Raw genomic sequence first — 23,606 nt, forward strand, 5'->3', positions numbered from 1 at the left:
CGATTTGTCAAACCCTGGTATTCAGTTAATGTTGAGTTGAATAAATTCAACTTTTAATCGATTAGGTGTAAAGGTTTATAACAGAATACAGATTTATATATTCAGCTGTAAACATAATCACAGAATTAAATGCAAATCAAAATCAAAGCTCAACTTTTTGTCAGCATTTTTCAACCTGTGGTCTGCAAACCAGAAATCTGAAGATAAGACGGTGGTCCACGGGCAAACTTGAAAATTTGATTCGGATTAAATGAAAATTCAATTGTATGCAACTAATGCTGATATTTTTTCATAAGTTTCTATAATAAATTAAGCCCATATTCTGTAAATTAGTGGTTTGTTGAATTTATTCAGAAAGGTTGAGAAATGCTATTCTAGTATATTATTTCCAAGGAAACAAACAAAAAATATTCACACACAAAGTTCACTAATTTCTGTTTATTATCAATATTCCATAACAAAACTTGTGAATAAAAACAATCGACAGTTCATTTCATTGTTTTTATAATATAAAATGCACAGCGCAAAAAAGAAGCATTTCATTCACTTGATGAGAAAGAAGAGAAAATCACTTCCTTTTCGTTCTTGCTTTTAATGATGAGGGAAAATCCTTCGGGTCCAATCCTCTGACCGACCACAAGCGCTGAGCTCTCTCTTCTACGGTTCCTCCACATTTGAGGCCTAATGACACGAGCAAAGATTTCAGCCTGTTTAGACCAATGCTTTCTAGTTCCCGAACACTTGTGAATGACAATAGGTCGATGCATTCGTCATCCTGAAAAGAAATTTTTGTCAAGCAGGGCATATATATTTTAAATATAGATTGTTTCCCTCATACAGCAAGGGACTACTGCTACTTAATCACACATGCACCTCGTAAATATTCTTCCGGGAAAATTCAAACGAATTGGTACATGCCGAAATGCATGTTATGAGTATTTGTGGCCGTCAGAGTTATGCATATTTCATACGTTTTACTGCCGCTGCCACCTGTCTTCTATGTTTTGAAGTGAAAGTAGCAAGTGCCCGAATTTTTATGTTGTGTAAGTATCCTGTTGAATACAGAAAAAGACCACTTTGTGTAGTGACTTAAAGTGGGTATATTACAAATGGCACTAACAAGGGCTGTTTATCAAAAAGTCCATAAAAAATGTAAACTTCACGCATGCAATGTGAAAGTACGTAGCAACAGACAAAGGGTTGGGACACAATGAAATGTCAATATAATACAGGGTATATTGTAGAAAAAATCCTTTAGAACTGGAATGACTAGTGAACAAAGGGAACTGTAGCAATGCGAATAATTTACTTTGAGTGCATGACAAATTTCCTTTATTTAAAAGACATTCAATCCAGTTTACAGTTAGATGTGATTCTGTTGGCTAAGCTATTGCATATCTTTTTGAATGACTCCAGATAAATATTCAGCTTTCAATCTTGGTACTAAAAAATATTAATGTTTAAATAATTGAAAAAGAAATCCAATCTAATTAATTTATCATCATTCATTGTCCCAGAGAGAAGAGCTTAGGCAATTCCCCATTACTCTGACACCAAGTAGAATAACATGAGCTATGGATTATGTGAATAAGTGCCCTTCTGTGGAGATTTCCCAAGTGTTTTTAGAACAGTATTGGGAAAGAAAGGCATGGTAACTGTTACCATTCTGTTGAATACTAGGACCTGTAATTGGGACATTAAAAGATATCTGCAAATGATATTGGCCATATTATGTCTCACATTATATCAATACTAGTGTGCTTTTTTTCACCTTTTACCTTAATCCCTTCATGTACAAGCTTTTGGCAACAATTTTGGATTGCCTCTATTTGACGAATCGGCGATAAATCTCGTAACCTTGTTCTAACCTAACTGCACATTAGAAAAAAGTAGCCAAAAGGGGAAGGAAAAAAACAGAAGGGAAGAAAAAATAAATAAATAGAAAAGGAAAAACAGTATAAAATAGAGTATACAGTAGATTGCTATTTTTTCACTCTCCGTGTTCTCTTTTACTTTTACATGTATATAGTAAAAAGATACATAAAATGTGTGTGTGGGGGAGGGGGAATCACTAACAGCAGTATAGAAAAAACAGGAGGGGAAGAAAAAAAAAAAACTAAGTTCACAGGATTATGATAAAGCTTTGCAATGACGAGAGAGGAAAGAAAACACAGAGAACTGGATTGAATTTATTCCACTGGTGTTTGGACGAAATATTTCATCTGTGATTGTAAAGGGGTTAATATAACACTGAATAGTATAAAAATAAATAAATGTACATGGGTCCTCTGTAAACGGTTGAGGCTCAGAGAATCCAGCTGCACTCCTAATATTATTCATACATCCCTTGCAAAAATACAACTAAAAAATACTAATTGGATGAACATTTTAATTAAATTGAAAAAACAAATGCACCCATAGGTTGCGAGTAAGTAACCTGCAAAAACTACCATTATGCAGTTTACTACATGTTAAAATATTTTGAAGTATGGAGGAACTTTGGAAAGAGAAAACTCTCTCATTAAGGGAAACCTACCCAGAATAGTGATGCATGCACATTACTGATAGGGTCAACTGAGGTAAGTGTGGCACGAAAAATTAGTTTGATGACTTTGAGGCAATGCTGTGGGTAAACTAACAGAGCTGCAAAACAATTTTTTTTATTTTGTTCATAAAATAATTGACAATTAATTTTAAAGTCTATTTGGGACAAATGTGCTATAGTCTCAACAATTTTTTTTTTTCTTTCTGAAAATCTAGTTGGTATATGCCACAGGCCCCTTGAATTGGGGCAAGTATGGTTTCAAAAGGGGGTAAGCGTGGCACCAATTTTTTCCCACTTTTACAAATACCAGGGAAGCTATAATAGAGTGAAATTAAGTATATATATATATATACCTTTGTTTTCTCCCTAAAAGAATTTTTTTGCACACCTCAAATGACAAATAGTCTTCCAAACATTGAATAAAACGTATGTTAAACACAAAAATCCTTAAAAAGTTTCAAGAAACATGCTACCAGAAACAAACACCTTTTAAAAGTCGTACCGTTCAGTTAAAAGATAAACATGAAAGCAACAAAAAGAAACATGTTCTGAAGATGAATTAAGGTGCTTTGTAGACATGCATGCTAGATAAAAATTTCAAAATGCTGTGAAATCTAGAAAAGGTTTTCACTGAAATGAATTACCTTTTGGGTTAGATAATACAAGGTAACTACTGACGTTAGTTGACCCAAAATTGCAAAAAAGGAACCACGGCTATACACGTTTCGGAACTATATGAAGTTCCTTCCTTACCTGATGAAGGAACTTCATATTGTTCCAAAATGCGTATAGCTGTGGTTCCTTTTTTGTAATTTTGAGTCAACTAACATCGGTTGTTACTTTGTATTGTTTTCATTGGTTTCTGTAAAACGGCCAGCATGTGCTCAAATTGAATGAAGGAAGCACATGAGCCATTAAGTTAAGGAACTCCTTTTTTAAATTTATTTATGCACACATTTGACCCATCACGTTTACTTTATTTTCATCATCTGCTGCTTACGAGACAAATCAAACATATTGATTTGCTGTATTTGAATTTTTTCCCTTCCCCCATGACAACAAATATGTATTCTTTTCAGTGTTGAAATCTGCTGGCACATGACATTTAACTTTATGAATTACTACTTCATGTAGTAATTCAATTGCTTGCAATACAGTGGAATAATCAGACATAAAATATTGTATCGATGAGCTCCAACTAAAAACTGTACCATCTAATGACTGAAGCATACGAGAAATATGGAAAGGTCGCTTCAGAATCAATACATTTGAGGTAATAACAGTTTTAACTAATGAAATAGATGATATGCATTATTTACTTCATAGACAAGAAAATTTGGATGAGCTGTAACTACCTTCAGATGCAAATTCTCGAATCATTGAAAGTATTGCAATCATCCGCCAATTTTGTTTTGTATAACTTGTATATAGACATTTTGTTTTGTATAACTTGTATATAGACATTTTGTTTTGTATAACTTATATATAGACATTTTGTTTTGTATAACTTGTATATAGACATTTGTGTTTGCCGAACATGAAATCTCATAGATGCTCTTCTTTATGTGTGTTAAATACAGTTAACACAAGTATTGAATTGAAAATATTTTGCATGTGAAGGTTTATATAATTGCGTTGACAAAGAGATCTAAAAACATAAAAAATAATAAATTTTCTCTCTCGGGTGCCATACTTACCCCATAGTATATTTTTATAAGGGGTAAGTGTGGCGCCCCCCAGAGTTTATTTCACTACTGCTAATTAAAAAACTAATCCGATTACACTAGCATGTAAATAAATTCCTACTGAGTATTTTCATAAAGATTTGGTTTAATTATTCTTTTATAGCAGAAAATATTAGAATTCAACAAACGAACTCTGAATTTGAACTTTCAATTCTTTGGCAACATCATTTTGGAATGACAAAAATAAATATGTTTAATTGTGCCACTTTCTTATATATAGATACACCTCATAACTTACTATGAAGTAAAATATGTTTGATACCAAGCTACAAGATTATTTAAAAAATGACAGCCTGCTGCCACACTTACCCCTTGTGGACCATACACAATTCATAGACTACAAAATTTGCAATTTCAAACTTGAGGAATATTTTGTGAACATGAACAATATTATTTCACAGAAAAAATCTTGCAAAGACTTCAATATTCAAAAACATACCTGCGTTTCAATTTGATTGGAGGATTGTTCCTCACTGATTTCTTTACTTTCCGTTTCCGGCAAATCAACTCTCACTAAATTCTCACAAGTGCTGTTTAAATCTTTTGATACGTTTTCTTTGGGATTTACGCCATTACTATTGTTTTCTGATGGGCATCCATCTGCAGACTCGTCTACCTCTTTTCCGGTTGTTTTTCTTTCTTCTGCACTCATTTTTTTGCGATCCAATAGCAAAGAGACTGTGGAATGATTTTTTGCTTCTTTCTCTGGACACTGATCACTGCTGCACTTTGAGACAGATGGACCAGCGATACTTTCACTTGTTTTTGAAGATTCTGTACATCCTGTTGAATTATTTGAACTTACTTCAGGTGGTGGTGTTTCAGAATCTGAATCGCTATCAAGGTCAGTTGATTCAGATCCACTTGATGGAACATCGAGTCCGAGCCTGGGAAATATAGCATGGACATACTTTAACTAATACAGTTTCGGAAAAAGCTGTCAATGATTTATTTCAAGTAGACAAGAGTTCTCATGGGTATGATGCACAAGGGGTCTAAAACATATATACTTAACCCCTTGTGCCTTAGAGACACCCTTCATATTAAATTTGAGAATCAATAAGCAACCAGGGTTTGACCAATTGCAAAAGAAAAGAAAAAAAAAAATGTGTCAGAACAATATTTTAGGAGCCAAAAAATTTTTTACTAAAAAAAAAAACAAACAGGCACAAAATGTTTTTTCTGATTTTTCCATGGCATAGTGACCCTCTTTCATGCCAGCAGATATGCTGCTATAAATTCCAAACATATTGTGCTATTCTCAAACTCCAATTTACTAACTACACAAAGAAACTTTTAGCCGGCGCCAATTTAATTTTTTTAGTGGCCACGGCAACATGGCGCTTGGGATTTGTCAAGCCCCATCAGCGACTGACATCAAATTTGATTTATCTTCAAAAACAAGCTGTGCTTGTCAGCACAGGCAAATGCAGGATTTGGTGAAATAAAATATCTTTTATATAGTATTTTAATTAATTTGTTAATTCAAATGCTTAATATAATACTTGCTAAATAATTTCTGTTAATTAAATACTTTCCAAGTACCCATTAAAAAACAGAGATTCAAGAATCTATGTGAGTTACATGCTCCATCGGTTTGGTACCACATATGATTTCCCCAGCATTTACCGGCATGTGGTAAAACTCGAGGGACACCAGCCTTTTGAATGTTAGGGGTCTGGTCTATTCCCATCATGCCAGGAAAAGCAAGGTTTAATAAGGATAACAATGTATTAAGCCAATTCAGTGGTTTTTTAGAAGATATTTAAGAATTTTCCAGAATCAGTGACTGAAATTTCTTGGCATGCCAGCTAATGTGGGGAAATAAAGAGTAATATTCTATGGTTTAGAGTTTTTTCTTTGGAAAGTGTATTCAAATATTCATCTCTTTCAGTGTGAATAGTCATGGCGAGACATGAATTATTACAGTAGTCGCTACATCACCCTACTTAATAATCTCCATTGCCACCAGAATGAAATTGTGTACTTCATACATGAGCATACAGTTAACGCTCGTTATAACGACCCCCGTGGTCTCATTGAAAATGGACGTTATATTGGAAGATTTGTTATATCGAAAGGAAAAACATACAGGTTATTTGTTACACTAAAACATTTGAGACTTATCCTAGCGGTCGTTGTAACGGAATGGCCCCTATAACAAGTGTCGACTGTATATCCTAGCTGTATATGCTTACATATATATTTTTTATTATTATTTAATTAACTCGAAAGATAAACATTTTCTTTAACCCATTTACATCCGGAAGCAGAATAATTCACAAATTTTTATCACAGAGTAGAATAATCCACTTGTAGGGTATATAAAAACTAGATTTGAGCCAGGTACCAAATTCAAGGGAGGATGCAAATGGATCAGGATCACTCAACAGTAAATCAAAACCATTCATGAAATATAAAAACTGGATTCAACTTACAAAAGGCACTGTTTTTTGAGAATTTCTTTACATTCATTGTCATTGTCATCTTTTTTCACTCTTTTACGTTTTTTTCCAGGAGCACCTTTCTGCAAACCTGAATCAAAACGATAATCAAAAATAACTTTTTAAATTTCATTGTTTTGAAAATCATGCAAATATATTAATATACGATAGAAAAGTGTTTATAAGATGTTAGTTGAAGGGGTATGGTATATGCTACTGTAATATACAGAGAAGTCTGGAGTCAGGACAGTACGAGATATATGCAACGTGATGTGGGTCAAAGTGAGTTAAAGAGTCTATCCCATTGTTTCCCAAAGTGGGCAATATTGCCCCCCCTCCCCCTGAATGATGGAATGATGGGGGGGGGATAAAAGCTACTGGTTTAACGTAAGATCCTATGGGTTCACATAAGAGACGATGAGAGAAAAAAAGTTTTGAAGAAGGGAAGGATGGAACAAAAAGTTTGAGAAACTATAGTCTATCCCTATCTGAAATTACCTTCTAAGGAAATAAAGCTTTTGAGAGCATATATCATTACACCATAACCTACAGTATTCCGTTCTTTATGACTTTTCAAGTGGGTTTGAGCTATTGATCGCTTTTCAAATGCCAAAAAAAAAAAAAAAAAAAAAATTATGCATTGTAGATACATAATGGTGGCGACCAGGTAAAGAACCCCTGGGTAGACTTTTAATACCAAACTGAACACTCTGTCTGGACATTTTAGGAACTTATATTTTGCATGTGTGTGTGAGAGAGAAATTGAGCTGACTATATATCACATAGCACACTACATACTTCTTTATTTTTTCCACTGTGGCTCATGAATCTGACTACTTAGTGTAAAATGAAAATATCTTAAGTTTTTCATCTTCCTTTAATTTATCCTTCATCCAGTTGTGAAGCTGATCAGTGCAGCTTTTACTCAGATTTTATCTTTTTTATAGTGCTTCTCAGTGTTACATAAAAGTTACTTTGAAATTTCCGGAGTTCCTACAACAAATATAAAATAGGGTTTCAACTAATCATTGTGATTCCGGAAGGAATTAACTTTGCCACTGGAGTTATAACCGTATATGAAAAAATTCACTGAACACACTGAAATAGTCTGTGACTATGCATAATCTGTGCCCTCAGCTGGTTTGAGTTGCTTTTGTTTGACCATCATCATCCATTCCTTTCTTCAGAACCTAAGGCATAATTACCATTTCTTTGAAAAGTTTCTCTGGCAATAGTTCAATTTGTTAATAGTTTAATGTGCAATATTCTACTTCTTCTACAGTATTTTAGGCAAGAACAATATTTTTATCCAAAACCAAAACTTCACTTTATGGAATCTGTATGAATATAGATTATTATGCATAATCACAGATAAGTTTGATTTTACTGGATTTATCACTTTCACTGTAACATGATGCAAGATCGTCCTAGGTCATTCTCTATTATTCAAATGAAATAAAAAATAGAAAAGGATTTCTAACACTCATGCATGGGCAAATATAGAGCTCGTTGTTGGGAGGGGTGATTTTACAGATTGCTAAAAATTAGTCATTGTTAATAGGGCAACCATACGTCTCACATTTTGCCCCATGTTTTCCGGGACAGTCCCCATTTTGCTGTTTTTTTTCTCCGTCCCAACTTTTTGAAAAATGTTGTGATTTTTCCAGTTTTTTAATCAAAATTTTCTTGAATTTGTTATTTAATCAAAACGTTGACACAGGTAATTTTCAATAGATTGATTGAGTCATCTCTCATGAATTGCTATTATTATCATATAAAAATTCAAAAAATTTCATGAATTATTGCATTTTGCTTGGGTGGGGGTGATCATCAACCCCCCCCCCCCCCGCCCCATAGATCTGTGTTTGTGCTCATGAGACTACTAATTTACCTTGGTTGTATAGGGCACAGAACTATTATTTTCACGTGCATTAGTAAATAAAATTACATCTTGAGAATATCCTTTTTTTTATCTTTTTATTGTTTCAGATATTCCGCATTTGTTTGCTGTGAAATATGCTGATGGCTCCTAAAGGAAAAAGATACAGAAAAAGAAAAGCAGAAAGAAAGACAACAAAAAAAAAGCTGCACACAATTTCCAGAAATATTTTAACAAGGAAAGTGAAGTTTTGGTTTTGGATAAAAATATTGTTCTTGCCTAAAATACTGTAGAAGAAGTAGAATATTGCACATTAAACTATTAACAAATTGAACTATTGCCAGAGAAACTTTTCAAAGAAATGGTAATTATGCCTTAGGTTCTGAAGAAAGGAATGGATGATGATGGTCAAACAAAAGCAACTCAAACCAGCTGAGGGCACAAAAGTTTGGAAAACTGAACAAATCTTCTATAGAAAATGATGATGGAATTCATAATACGTCATTTGTTAATAAAGATAACAAGGACAATATTTCATAGATTGAATCACAGCTATTCACAGTAAGTGATCAATCTCAATGGCCTGTTTCTTCGACCAGCTCTCATACAAAAATCAACTCATTTGAACTTATCAATGGAAATTCCTCTAAGGAATTTTCCTATGAGTCTCGTTGTCGCTTCTCTATAAACTTTATGAATCAAAAGTTTGAAAATGAAGAAAATTAAAAAGATGTTGACTTGTTTATTCCACTACATCAGATAGCATTTTTTGCTTTTGCTGTAAAATTTTTGGGAAAAATGCATCTCTCAAGTGGATATAGAGATTGGAGGCATGTAGCAGTTTGACTGAGAGAACATGAATGCTCAGCAGATCACTTGAGGGCTTTTTGTGATTGGTATGAAGCAAAAATAAGGCTGGAAACCAACAAAAAACTTAATGCAGCTCATCAGCATTCAATGAAACAGGAGGTACAGCACTGGCAGTGTTTTAGAAAGACTCATGGCCATAACTTTGTTTATGCACACGATCTTGCTTTCAGCAAAAGTTTATTTTGTACATGAAACAATGAAAATTTCCTTGGCCTCATAGAATTACTTGGGAAGTTTGATAGCATTATGAAAGAACATATCAGATGAGTTTTCAATCATAAAGCTTCTGATCATTATGCTAGTAAAATAATTCAGAATGAGTTGATAAATATTTTGTACCCAATCCTTACAAAAGTTAAATGTTTGATAGTTCTCTATTATTGTGGACAGTACGCCTGATATAAGGCATTCTGAGAAAATCTCCATTATTATAAGATATTTTGATTGCCGATATAGATGTAGTTGAGCCTTTCATTGGATTCGAAGAGACTCGTAGCACCACTGGAGAAGGTCTTTCTCAACTCATAATTGATATATTGACATAACACAGATCAAAGTTGGAAGACCTTCATGGACACGAATATGACAATGGCGCAAACATACGAGGGAAAAACAAGGGAGTGAAAACAAGAATTCTAAATGGCAATCAAAGAGCTTTTTTTGTTCTCGGTGGTTGTCATTCTCTGAATTTAGTTGTATCTGACATACCTTCAGAAATAAATATAGAAATAACATTATTTGGAGTTCTCCAGAGAATATATAACTTTTTCAGCTTCTGTGCATTGGTGGAGTTGCTCTTCAGAAACATGCCAAAACACTCACTGTTAAACCTCTAAGTGAAACAAGAGGAGAAAGTCGCATTAACAGCATTGACGTTGTCCGATTTCAGACAAAAGAGGTTTATTAGGTACCGACAGAAATATCTGATCTGGGTATGTGGCATGAAACCTGCTGTGTGGCTGAAAAGTTTTCAGATTCATTTTGTGTGCTGGTATGACATACTCTTTCAGATACATGGCATAAGCAAAACTTTGCAAGCAACAAACATCAACCTAGATGTGGTCAATGTCTTGATTGAGAGGAAACATCAGCTAGTATATTGTCTTACAGAAAAGATGGGTATGCTGAAGCAAGAAAAAAAATGCTAAAGATAAAGTGGAATCTTTAGAAGTAGAATTCATTGAAGATGTACAAATTTGAAAAAAAAAAGAAAAGAAGTTTGACTATGAATCACCAGACCAAGAAAAAGAGATAACTACGAAAGAGAAATTTTTGTATGAATTCTTTTCCTCGTGTTAGATAAGACTTTTGCGTCCTTGAGAGAGTGCTTCATGCTATTGAAAGAACACCATACTTTGAAGGAATTCCTTTATGATATAGAGTTTGAGACAGATAACAGCTTAACTTCCCAGTGCAGAGCTAGCCCTTCAGTTAGCTTTGCAAGGGTACAATGACGATGATAGTGGAACAGAGTTGGAGCACAAACTTAAAGAATTAAAATATTTTATTTATCCAGGTCAGAGGGTTCGCCTATCCAAGTTCTTCATTTCATCAAAGAACCCAATCTTCGGGATTGCTTTCCCAATGTGTGGGTAGCATTGCGAATTTTGCTGACCATTTCAGTGACCATGGCAAGCACTGAAAGGGGTTTTTCTAAACTGAAGCTCATGAAGACCTATTTGCATGCAACGATGACAGATGATAGACTGTCATCTTCAGCAATTCTGTCTTTTGAGAATTTGACGGCAAATAGCCTGGACTTTTCAGTGTTGATACAAAAATTTCCCAAAGCAAAATCTTACAAAGTAGCTTTTCTTTGACTATATTATATACAGGGTGATTATAAAATAACTATCCCGACATATGGGCCCCTAACTATCATACCATTCACAGAAACTGAATGAAATTTTGGCATAAAGTATTTTGAAGTATGCGCTCAAGAATGATATGGAAAACAACAGTGTCACTCTAACACTTACGGTTACAGTGAGAAAATTTCGAAAATATCAAATGGTAACACCAAGTTTTTTGTATTGGAATGTGATCTCCATTGTGAAAAACCCTAAATAGCGTTCGAACGGCAACTGTAGCATGAAAATCACCGGCGGTAGATAGGTTAAAAGTGAGGACAACCAATAAGGACAGAGAAGCAACATAAAATAAAGCATTTTATTGTGTTTCACAAATTTTCCACATGACCTTGTGGAGGACTAATCAGGCTGGGATCTCAGCCGAAGAAACGGTGTGACGAATGAAACGAACATTAATGCTCTGGTGCACGGCAAAGTCCTTTTTCCTTGCCTAGCTCCGGGGATTTTCGTGCTACAGGTGCCATTCCAACGCTATTTAGTGTTTTTCAGGATGGAGATCGCATTCCAATACAAAAAACTTGGTGTTGCCATTTGATATTTTCGAAATTTTCTCACTGTAACCGTAACTGTTAGAGTGACACTGTTGTTTTCCATATCATTCTTGAGCGCATACCTCAAAATACCTTATGCCAAAATTTCATTCAGTTTCTGTGAATGGTATGATAGTTAGGGGCCCATATGTCGGGATAGTTTTTTTATAATCACCCCATGTATTAAATTATATACTTTAATTGTATATTAAATTATATACTTTAATTGTATAATAAATTATATACTTTAATTGTATAATAAATTATATACTTTAATTGTATAATAAATTATATACTTTAATTGTATAATAAATTATATACTTCAATTGTATATTTCATTATGTACCATAATTTTATATTTTATTATGCAGTTATATTTTTGTGTTCTATTTATGTGCTTGTTATAGTTAGCAGGTTTATTGAATTCCACCTTTTCTTGAATGAAGCGTAATCTATTTTCTGGAATTAGAATCAAAAACGTAATTATAGGCTTTGTGATTAATTATTGTGTATTCTGTATAAATGCATGATTCTTTGTTTTCACATATTTTAATGTCTAAATATTCTAATTAAACTACTATTGCTTAGATGCTTGCTAACAAGGTAATTTAATCCCTGTACAAGAAGGCGGCTTGACTGACTTCATTCCTGTAACTAAGAAGAGGCACTATTTGGTCTAAGACCAGCCCTGGCGTAAAGGCAATACAGTAAAGCATATCAGTTTAAGTACAAAAAACTCATTTTTCTAATACCTACCTTGAGTTAAGGCATCATCGATACGTTCAGGAAGCTCAGATCTCTGCTTGTTATACTCGGGATCATGAAAATCATGCTTTGGTTGATATCTGAGTCTTTCCAGTCTTTCTTTCTTTTTCCTTAATTTTTCTTGCTCCCGTTCTGCTTTTTTTGCAAGCCATTTCTTTAGTCTGAATATACAGCGATAAAAAAGTCTCAGTATTACAATTCTATACATAAAGATCAGGTCTGCATGTTAATTTCCCTACACACATGCTTCATGATCAGAGTCGTAATAAAGAACAATTTTTCCACTCATCTAAGAGAATACGCACAACAGTGCTATAAACATTGTGCTTTTGGGGTAGTGCAACTCTAAAGTATTTCTTCATATTTCATTGGTCTAGGTCAGTGATTCCCAACGTGGGCATTAAAGCCCCCTTGGGGGGCGAGGCGGTAGAAGCTACGGGTATAACATAGGATCTTATGGGTTAGATTGGGGGGGGGGCGATGGGAGAAAAAAATTTCTGAAGAAGGGGCGATGGGACAAAAAGGTTGGGAAACTATGGTCTAGGTTGTACAATGGGTGACAACGCATGGATTTAACGCTTGTATTTTCTGCAGAAATGTTCTCTGATACAGATCGGGGTGTAGCTCAGTGATAGAGTGCTCACTTTGATACAGCCCCTCATAATCTCCCTTCGACTGGAATGCCTGTAATGTAAATATAGGACGCGCGGGTGTGTGTGAGTATATAGCAAAAATAAAATCCCATATCCTTCCAAGATAAACAGTAATATTTTTGCTCTTGGTGCGGTAACAACATGGTCTGCTCTTATCGAAATAAAACTTTTTTGTCTTATATAACTGCCACTCACCAAAATAATGGAATTTGACTCTAGGTAATTACTTGCTCATCAAGGGCTCACAAATTCTTTAAATTATAATACAAATACAAATACAACACCACAACAGACAAAATGCCCAACGAGGTGGCTGGTCTCTCTAATGTAGGTAGGCCTATGTCAGGAGTTAATTCCAGGTAAGTGTCTCTTATTTCCTTACTCCATAGAATGCAATGAATTTGGAATAGAATTCTTGTAATTCTGTAGCAGAAACAGCCGTCTTGATGCATGGGCTCACCAGGGCACTCAGAAAATAAAATCTGGATCAAATTCTCGAGAGTGAGCATTTGTAGGCAGGTTTCTAGCCAGGTAGGGGCCTCAGAAAAATAACTCTGCCCGGAGGCTCTACGATGCGCTTAAGATGGCCCTGCACAGAAACAAATAGTCTACAATGAATAATCTTTTCAATGTATCTATCCACCTATAATTTTCTTCTATTTCGTCTTTTATAGCAGAGGTAATAGTGTAGGATAATTATTTATAATATAGGCCTATTAATAATAATATTATCTTCATCACTGCTAGAATTGGTAGAAATTTGATTTTTTTCTATCCCGGTTTATGAGGTACTGGAAGATAAGAAGGTGAACTAAACACTGTCATTTTTACTATTTTCCTGGGCTATTTTCGTGTGAGGGAGAACTCGACTCTCAAGTTGAGACTACTCGAGATCGATTTGAGTATCCCCGTGTGAGGAGGCTCTAACATATAAAAGTAAGAAATTATTGGAAAACAACAAAATTTATATATTTTTGTGAGAAACAGACACAATTTCTTCAACAATGCTTCTTTTCACAAATGTATGTTCTAATCTCATGCTTGATAGCTGTTACTGATCGCAGACACTTCATAACTTGGAGAATGATCCATTCTTGAATCTGGGAAAGATATAATTCCTATTGTATTTTTCAATGTTCAGCAACTTTAAAAAACTATTTTTTATTTATTCAATATTGCTTGGTCGAGGCCTATACAAGGAAAATTTGATGACACAGTCTTAATTCACAACCAATTCATTAGAAGTTCCACAGAGAAATATGGACAAAGTGCATGTGTGATTTAGTAGTATTCATTCGCTCAGAACTTGTTTTGCCTATTTTGGCCACAGGAACGGAAATAGCATTCACAACAAAATTCCAAGAAAATATTGAAGGAATCCATGGACACCAAAACATCACCACAAGTGTCATAATTAAGTATATCATAATTACAAATATTTTATATCAACTCAGAAATGGCATTTATTACTGGAAGGAAAGAAGGCTAAATAATATTTCACATGGTTTAACTAGAAAAGAAAAACATGAGATGTAGGTGGTTACCGTTGTTCTTCATTTATATCTCTCAACCTTCTGCCAGTAAGATCTCTGCATGCCTCCCGATTTGTTGTCTTCTCAATTTGTGCACCGATTGCTCTGAGCATAGACCCAAACCCTAATCAGAGAAATTATAAATTGCAAACATAGAATTTCATAGATATATTTCTTATTAACTGTTGGAAATACCTGTATAAATATTTCTTGCAACCACATAGTTATTATGTATGTAACAAGTTTTTAGTTTTAAAATGCATGCAGTATTTGAAATTCTACTATCTCAGTATCGAGCGATAGATATAACGAGAGATATATTTTCATCGAATAGAAGTTCTCCAGTGAATATTCTATTTTTTATAAGCTAGATAGGTGCATATGAATACCTAGTTCTTAACACTATAACTAACAAAAATGGTAATTTTATGTTTGAAAATCATAACATCTGTTTCAACACACAATCAATGCCATTTTCCAAAGAAGGAATAAATATTTAACAATCAATCAACGGTATGATCTAGTTGACTAAGGAGCCCTAGCCTGATATAAGCTGTATTCGCATATGCAATATTGCAGTAGCATTGGGAGTTCTGGCACCCGCTTGATGACTTTTTCCCCCAGGTAGGGAGAGGAGGAAATATTTATACCCACTTCTATGAGGATTTTTGCTTTGCATATCCCTTTCCCATTTTTTCCCTATTGTAGAATAAAGGAAACCAGATTTTTCATTTCTCATGTAAAAAAGGGCTATAAGGTGTCTAGAAAGGAGGGTGAACACATATTCCTCCATCTTAGAGCAAAAAACTAGTTTTGCTACTCAAAGTGATGTCTAATCATTAAAAAAAATAGGATAAGAAACAGTGATTTCCTATAGCGATAAATACTGTTGTAATATTACGCTTAAAGATGTTAGACAGGTCAGCCTGGGGTTCCAAAGAGCCCTAGCCTGGTACTTTTGTGATGCTTGTTGATAGAATAGAATAATAGCATGTCCAATCAAGTCAGGCAAGGCCATTGTTAGCGAAGTCAAAATGAGCAAATACTGACCTCCTTTCCCACCAGGCAGAGAAAGTCCAAGAAAAATTGTAGCTCCATCATCGATCTTCTCACTTGGTAGAACCTTATGGCATCCCCTAAAAACAGAAAGATATTCTCCGGGAATTCCCTGAAAGGAAAAAAAAAATAAAACAATGTATATTGCAAACGAAAGCTCACTTTCAAGCAGGGTTGTTTGGTTTAAACCTTGGTTTTAACCAACTGGTTTTTTTCAAAAAATCAGATAAAAGTGGCCTAAATATCATTTTTTTTCCTTGAAAAATATCATATTGGTTCATTATTAGCCAAAATGTTTCATTTTTACCTCATTTTATATCCTTGGGGTACATTCTGACGGTATATCTTTAAATGACATAAGATTTCATGAGTGGTTTTTTCAAAAAGTCTCATAAAAGTGGCCAGAATATATATATATTTTTCATATTATGAAGTATCTTAGTCATTTAAAGTTATATATAAAAGCCTGAATTTCTCATTCTTACAACATTTTCTAACCTTTGGCTACATTCTGATGCTCTATCTTTAGCAAATTCATGAATAAGGATTGCATCACACATCTAAATGTAGTGGTGTATTATCTCACAGGGTTTCTTTTTCCATTCACAAAGAAGCAGTTACAGTAGTGACACTATCATGCTAGGGGCAGGTGGTCCTATAATCCAATAAAGACACCAGCTGTCCTTAAAGGACAAAGACTAGTGTACTAGTTGTTACATTACCTCACATACATTTTCATTCCTATAAGAAGTAACACATCTCCTACTGTATATCTCCCAGTCTTAATATTCAATAGTTGTTTTTTTTATACTTTCACACACACACACTGTTAAGCCCAGTTAATCAAGGTTCTACTGTATAGTAGTAACAGATTTATAAAAAACAATCAGCTATATACAGGGTGATTATAATTTAAGTTTTGATTCCAAAACTATACAATAAGTACTGATCGGAATGACCTGAAAATTTGCATGGATACTCCTGAAGCAATGGACGTTTCTTTCGCAAAAGAAAAAAGTGCAAAATGTGCAAGTAGATGATGCTGTACTTGGCCAGCAATATAATCTATTTTGTGCAACCACATCATTTCGGCACTTCCACAGCATCAGTGTGTGGATAGAACTTCTATCAAGATGCACGTTGCAATACCAACAAAGCAGCTGTTGAAGACCCATTTTGACAGGATGCACCTTAACCCTTGCAACTTCTGGCTGTGGGGGGGTACCTCAAAATGTTATAAACAGTGGTCAGATTGCAAACTTTGGTGAATTGTAATCTACAGCACATTCCCTATATGTTAGAAGTTCCTCAGGAATATGAACGGGGGAAAGGGGGCGCATTTGGTTTAATAAAGCTGAATTGCAAGCACATCCACATTATGACCATGGCATACTCCGATTCTGCTGTTGAATAAGAATTTTTGTGCTTTCAGCCTCATAGCCAGAACACGCGGTGGACAACATACACTCATTGCCATAAAAATTTGCGCACCAAGAAATAATTGTGGGATCGAAACGAAAGTCGGCCTGAAGGTACATGTCAGGCAGATATGCAAATGATTAGAAATGCAACGTGATTGCGCATTGCATAATGCCACTAGAGGGAGTTGAACTTCGTTCCCCTTGGAGTATAAAACAGGTAAGTATTTAATCGTTTGCAAAGGAAATGCTGAGGTAGACATGGCGTTAGGCCGCCGTCGAAGACCATATGAGCAGTTGTCAGAGTTCGATAGGGGAAGAATCATCGGGATGATGGAAACTGGGTGGTCAGCTCGGCGAGTAACTCGTCAACTAGGCCATTCTGATTTTACTGTGAGGAGGTGTTGGGATCAGTGGACAGAAGAGACGTCATTTACACGGCGACCAGGTTCAGGACGCCCTCGACAGACCAGTCATCGAGAAGACGGTCACATCATCCGAAACGCACGCGTAGAGCCAACTGCCTCATTGGCCGCTATCCAGACAAAGGCAGCAGCTTCACTACAGGCCCCTGTGTCTTCCCGAACCATCGCAAGGCGCCTGGCTGAAGGACATCTGGTATTGCGCCGCCCATTACGTGTGCTGCCAATGACACCCACCCACCTACACCTCCGTTTGGAGTGGTGTCGAGCACGACGGGATTGGACTGCAACGGAATGGAACCAGGTCGTCTTCAGCGACGAATCGAGATTCAACTTGAGCAGTGATGACAATCGTGTTCGTGTGTGGAGGCCCCGTGGTGAACGCTTCAATCCTGCTTTCGCTTTACAGCGACACACCGCTCCCACAGCTGGTGTCATGGTATGGGGTGCCATTGCTTACGATACACGCTCACCCCTAATATTTATCCATGGCACAATGACAGCCCAGCGGTACGTCCATAACATCCTTCAGCCACATGTGTTGCCACTCATGGCAGGGCTCCCAGGAGCCATTTTTCAACAAGACAATGCTAGGCCACACACAGCAAGGATGTCACAAGACTGCCTCCACCACATTACCACTCTTCCCTGGCCTGTTCTATCCCTAAATTTGTCACCAATCAAGCATATCTGGGATCATTTGGGACGGCAAGTTGGACACCCTACGAGGTTGGTCGAACTAGAGGCGCATTTACAGCAACTGTGGAACGAGATGTCTCAGGACACCATACGGAACTTGTATGCCTCAATGCCCGCTCGTATCGCATCGTGCATTCGCGCTAGAGGGGGTCCAACAGAGTACTAAAACTTCTGTTCATCTGTACCTTTTTCTGCAATAAATGATCCTTTTTCTTGGATTTTCTAATCACTTACTTATATCAACGTAGTACTTACATGTGTAAAAATTTCGTTTCACTTCGACGACTTCTTCTGGGTGCGCAAATTTTTATGGCAATGAGTGTATTTAACATTTTTTGAGTAAGTTGTAGTTATTTGTTCAATTACTTCATTTTTTTTGTGATGTTTCTGTGAATTATGGACTCGTGCAATGCTATAATTAAGTTATAATTTTGCCATGACTGGCTATCGTTTCCATTCTGCGAGCAAATTTCCCACATGTTGGATGATGTCATTAATTTTACATTTTTAAGTATTTTTTCCCCTTTACCAAATAAAATTGCATTTTTTCAGGAATATTCATGTCAATTTTCAAGTCATTCTGACAATCGCTCTTTTTTTACAGTGTTTTGAAATCAGAACCTTAGTTATAATCACCCTGTATATCATAAATCATCGTTAATTAATCTGCATTACTTATGCTTCATTAAATGCATTATATTCACCTAATTTTTATTACTTTTTGCAAAATAGCTTCGTAATTAAGTATACTGAAAGTAACTGGAGAAAAACCTTTATATATTATATGATTAATAATAACATTAAAAGAATTTTCAAACACACAGTAATCAAAAGCAAGAAATGAGTTAATAATGAGCAATAATGAGTTAAGCAAAAAATAATTAAATGGCAAAAGTTGGTTTTTGTTAAAATTTAATAAATATTTAATGATTAATTAGCATGGGAATAGTGTTAATTACATTAATAAACATTTTATTTTAGTTAATTATTGGAAGTTCAAATGATTTTTCAGAAAATTTCATTGTTTTTAATGTTAATACTATTTAAAACAAAAAAACCGGTTTAAACCAAAAAACCTGGTTTTTTTACCAACCCTGCTTTCAAGGAAATCAATCAAATCCAGGCCATAGGCGGAGATAGACTCGGAAGTCTGGGGGGCACGGTCAATATTTCTGGGGGGCACGATGATGATGTCAATTCATATATGCATATATACATTAGATCAGTCAACTTCACCTTTGACGCTGGGTGGCAATGCCCCCCCCCCCACTCCCCCCGTATCTCCGCCCATGATCCAGGCCCACCATTTCAATTTTTTCCAGGATGGGGTAAAGAACATATACTTAATGTATGTATATATAGTGGTGTACTTACAGGGTGGGAGGGCACCCTTGGCGGGATATAGCCCAGGGAGGAATGTTCTGAGGAAAATTTAAAAAATGAGTGGCTAAAAAATTTATATAGCTCACAGGTGGTAAAACCGTAAATCCACCTCTACATATAGAGCGAGGAACTAGGTAAGTTAGTGAGTTAGAGATTTGCAAGCATGGGAGTGACCTACAGCCCAAAGGACCAGATCAGTGACTAATCAAAACAGCTTGTATGTGAGTGACCAAAACAGTACGAGCATGTGAATGACCAAAAGAAAGGCTTAGAGAGTGTGTGAGCATAGGAGTGACCAGGAAGTGAGAGCAAGGAACCAGGTGAATGGATGACCTAGAGAGCAAGGAACCAGGTGAATGGATGACCTAGAGAGCAAGGAACCAGGTGAATGGATGACCTAGAGAGTTTTATGAGCACGTAAATGGTAAAAAGAGTGACCCTGAAAATGTGTGTCAACATAGGAATGACTTCCCATAATGACATTGATTATGCTTCGAAAGTGTTCTTTGTTTGGCTGGATGGATACATAAATACCTTTTATGTTAGAAGTTCTGTAAGGAATATTATTAATGTGGCTATCTGTCTTGTATTTCAAGTTAAAGCATAGGAATAACAAAAATAGTGTGTGAACACATATAAATGGCAAAAAAGAATGACCTAGAGCAGTGCTTCTTAACCTTTTTCAGCTCATGGCCCCCTATGGATCACATTTTTCTCTCGTGGCTCCCCTATCCTATCCAGGGCACCCTTTTACCGTCATCCAAGAGTGAGATACTTTCTATTTTTTTTATTATGAATGAAATTTTAATAAATCAGATCAATCTCTGGAATCGTGGCTAGGCATGGATTCAAATGGTGGATTATCTTCTCTCCCAGGAGTCAAATTATATTGCAAAAAACGGTCTGTGTAAAATACGGGACAATCCAACGAACATGCACGATAAATCGACCCTCTCAACACATCAACCGTTGCTCTGGGGCCCTCCATACTTAGCTGGAAGTAACAGCTTACATATGAAAATCATAGTACCAGATCCTACATATAGTGCAGTCCCCCCCCCCCTCCATTATAGACATGAAGACCCAGGTCATGCCCCACATAGACCCAAGGGTTAAGATGCTCCTGGTTGTATAGACGGATCTGATGAATTCTGAAAGTTTTTTCAACCATGTTTCACTTTTGAAGCTTTTCTCTTCACAGCTCTCTATGACTCCCTTTACCACATGTTGTGGATCACCTTTCTTCTGATTTTCTCCCGTGGCCCCTGTAGAATATCCTAGGACCGCAGGGGGGCCATATGGCCCCAGGTTGAGAACCACTGACCTAGAGAGTGTGTGAGTGTAGAAATGACCAAAAGAATAATTTAGAGAGAGAGAGAGAGAGTTGTATTTACATGGGCTGAGTATGGACCAGAGATGCAAATTTGAGGAACCAGAGGTAAAAAAAATGAGCCGATGTGGCAGAAGGCGGAAAAATTTGTCTAGTCCAAAGGCGACGGGACCATAAATCTGCGTGCGTGTGTGTATATATATTTCACCTTGTCTATCCATTTCTATTGCATTTTTAAAGCCTGCCCCCCTCTTTGATACTCCCCCAAATGATGGGCCAGATCAAATCAACACAAAAGTATTTTGAAAGAATATAATTCATGGCCCAAATATATTTAACTTTGAATGAAACCCACCTAGTAATATTTTTTATATTTATATTATCATCTTTAACCTCATTAACCCAAACCTGAAGGGGGGGTCTTCCAGATTTTATATGACTTTATGGCGTATGTCACTACGCTGACTTCTGGGCCACCATTGTCCTAATGGTGGTGATGGAGGAGTTTATAGAATAACGATTATGCAGGCTTCACCAAAATAAACTATTTATTGCAATAAAATTTTATAAACATAACATATAAGGAAGGTTGTTGTGCATGTCATTTCTACAGTGACGTTGAGCAGGAATGTGTTTAAATTTTGCCAAACATTGGCAGCTTTAGCAGCATATGCTATAACTTCATGTTAACCAATTGACAAGAACAAAATTGTTTTTAAAATGAAAAGAAAGAATTTTTGCTACTGTCTTCTACCAATAATTATGAATTTGCATAAAAAATTCTAATTAATTCCATCATTAATTTCATTTGACCTTTTTAAATTTCAAATGAAACAGATAGCTCCTTGTGACTTATGATGAATATGGTGCAACAATACACTTAGAGAGAAACAATGTCACTCTCTGCTGTTCATACGAAGTACGAAAGCCTGGATAACCAAGCAGAGATTGAGATTAGTTCGAGATAGAGAGATAGTTCGGAAAGAAAATTCACATTCCTCTGTGGGGAATCGAACCACCAATCTCTCACTGTCCGGGCGAGTGTTCTAACCACTGAACTGCAGAGGACAGACATTTTCCTTCCTTAGAGCATATGTATGAAATGTCTGTCTTGGGACAGAGCCTGGGTCGTGTCTGGTCTGACAGTACATGAAACAAGTGCCACTCTGAAATCACAAATACAATAGAACCTCAATTTAACGCCCATAATTTATTTCGCACAATTCTGCGCTGTTACAAGCATCACGGTTTGAGACACGTCTAATCCTATGTATATGGAAAATTTATTCTTTGAAAATGTTTGGCGTGACATCAGGGGTGCTATACATGGTTTAAGCTGGATGAAAAGTTCCTTTCGCAAAAAAAAAAAACGAAAATGGGGGAAAAGCTTTATCAAAATTCTACAATGCTAATGATTGATGGTTAGATGTCTACTCCTTTCGTACCTCCTGTATGCATTTTTGCAAAAGTGGCTACTACTTCTTTCCCATTCTACGATTTCCTTTTGCATTTTCCGAAAAATATGACTGTAGCTTAAACCCTGGTGCTATAACAGGGTGAGACTGTGTTAGGTTCACACACACACATGCAGCAAGTTCCAGCATGCACCAATTGTCCAGAGGAACGTTTAAGATCGTGCATGTATGGTTTAGTGTTGGCGTATATCAGAAATAAATACAAATGCGAGACATGAAAAACTGCTGAGAGGAAGACTCAAGTACAAACAATTCATGTAGCATATACAAATCCTATATTAACCAGGGGCCAATGATGTCCTAGAGCCGGGCCCCCTAACAGATAATTTTAAGTGTAAAATTGCATTTTCATTCAGTCTGTGGAGCCCAGGCTAGGGACCCTTTAAGACCTCCAGGTGGGTGCACACGATATTAGCTTATACAGTGGTTCCTGCTTATAACGTTTTCTAGCTTAGTACGATCCATTTTTGTGGTCACAACCTTCTCTAATGCTCATCGAGATCCCGTTTAAAGTGTTTTCCTGCTTACAACGTTTTTACACGATGGATTCTTTTTTTTAAAAAACCGTTATAAGCGGGATCCACTGCGCAAGCAAGGGGTAGGGCAACACCTAAAAAACCTGTCTATGAAGGAAATTTAAAATGCACGTATACAAACCGTTAGGAACTGGATGACGTCCCGCAGTTTCTGAGAATCGATAATTTCATCTTCGCCGAGGTTCAAGCATTTGATATGCGGCAGAAAAGGACAATTAACGAAGATCATGACTGATGACGTCCTAGCCGTTGTTTATCAAAAATGGAAGCACGATAATTTTCGCAGTCTACGCTCAAAAAACTCGGAAAAGCTCACGACGTTGTCTTTACTTTTCCCACAATACACCATTCCATCGTAACTTCACAACGATGTTGAGCATGAGCAGACTACGCGTCAGTTTCTCCCGTATTTTCCAAATCTTCCCGATAACGTTCATAAAAATGCCAATTTAT

The 23,606-nt window shown here is 36.1% G+C and overlaps 1 protein-coding gene across 1 annotated transcript; it reads right to left on the reverse strand.

Annotated features, from left to right (window-relative positions):
* Positions 1–423: 423 nt before the first annotated feature.
* On the reverse strand, positions 424–23,495 carry LOC149081617 (splicing regulator SDE2). Its single transcript, XM_089237026.1, has 7 exons — positions 23,275–23,495; positions 15,885–16,002; positions 14,847–14,958; positions 12,641–12,810; positions 6,729–6,825; positions 4,730–5,177; positions 424–775 (listed from the first exon to the last, which is right to left on the reverse strand). Exons 1-7 carry the CDS (start codon positions 23,380–23,382, stop codon positions 569–571), a joined length of 1,260 nt encoding a protein of 419 aa, XP_089093152.1. The 5' UTR covers positions 23,383–23,495; the 3' UTR covers positions 424–568.
* Between the last annotated feature and the right edge of the window lie 111 nt (positions 23,496–23,606).

Source organism: Pholcus phalangioides, unplaced genomic scaffold (assembly GCF_987345545.1).
Source record: "Pholcus phalangioides strain wild (caught in Gottingen) unplaced genomic scaffold, Ppha-v1.0 ptg000009l_1, whole genome shotgun sequence".
Taxonomy (NCBI): domain Eukaryota; kingdom Metazoa; phylum Arthropoda; class Arachnida; order Araneae; family Pholcidae; genus Pholcus; species Pholcus phalangioides.

What these genes read in the sequence shown, in the direction of transcription:
- LOC149081617 (XM_089237026.1), bottom strand. Translation starts at nt 23,382, where the DNA reads ATGATCTTCGTTAATTGTCCTTTTCTGCCGCATATCAAATGCTTGAAC. An exon ending in TCTGCCTGGTGGGAAAGGAG is followed by an intron (nt 14,959 to 15,884) that starts GTCAGTATTTGC and finishes TTCTCTGATTAG; the next exon opens with GGTTTGGGTCTATGCTCAGA. An exon ending in CTCAAAAAACAGTGCCTTTT is followed by an intron (nt 5,178 to 6,728) that starts GTAAGTTGAATC and finishes TATATTTCCCAG; the next exon opens with GCTCGGACTCGATGTTCCAT.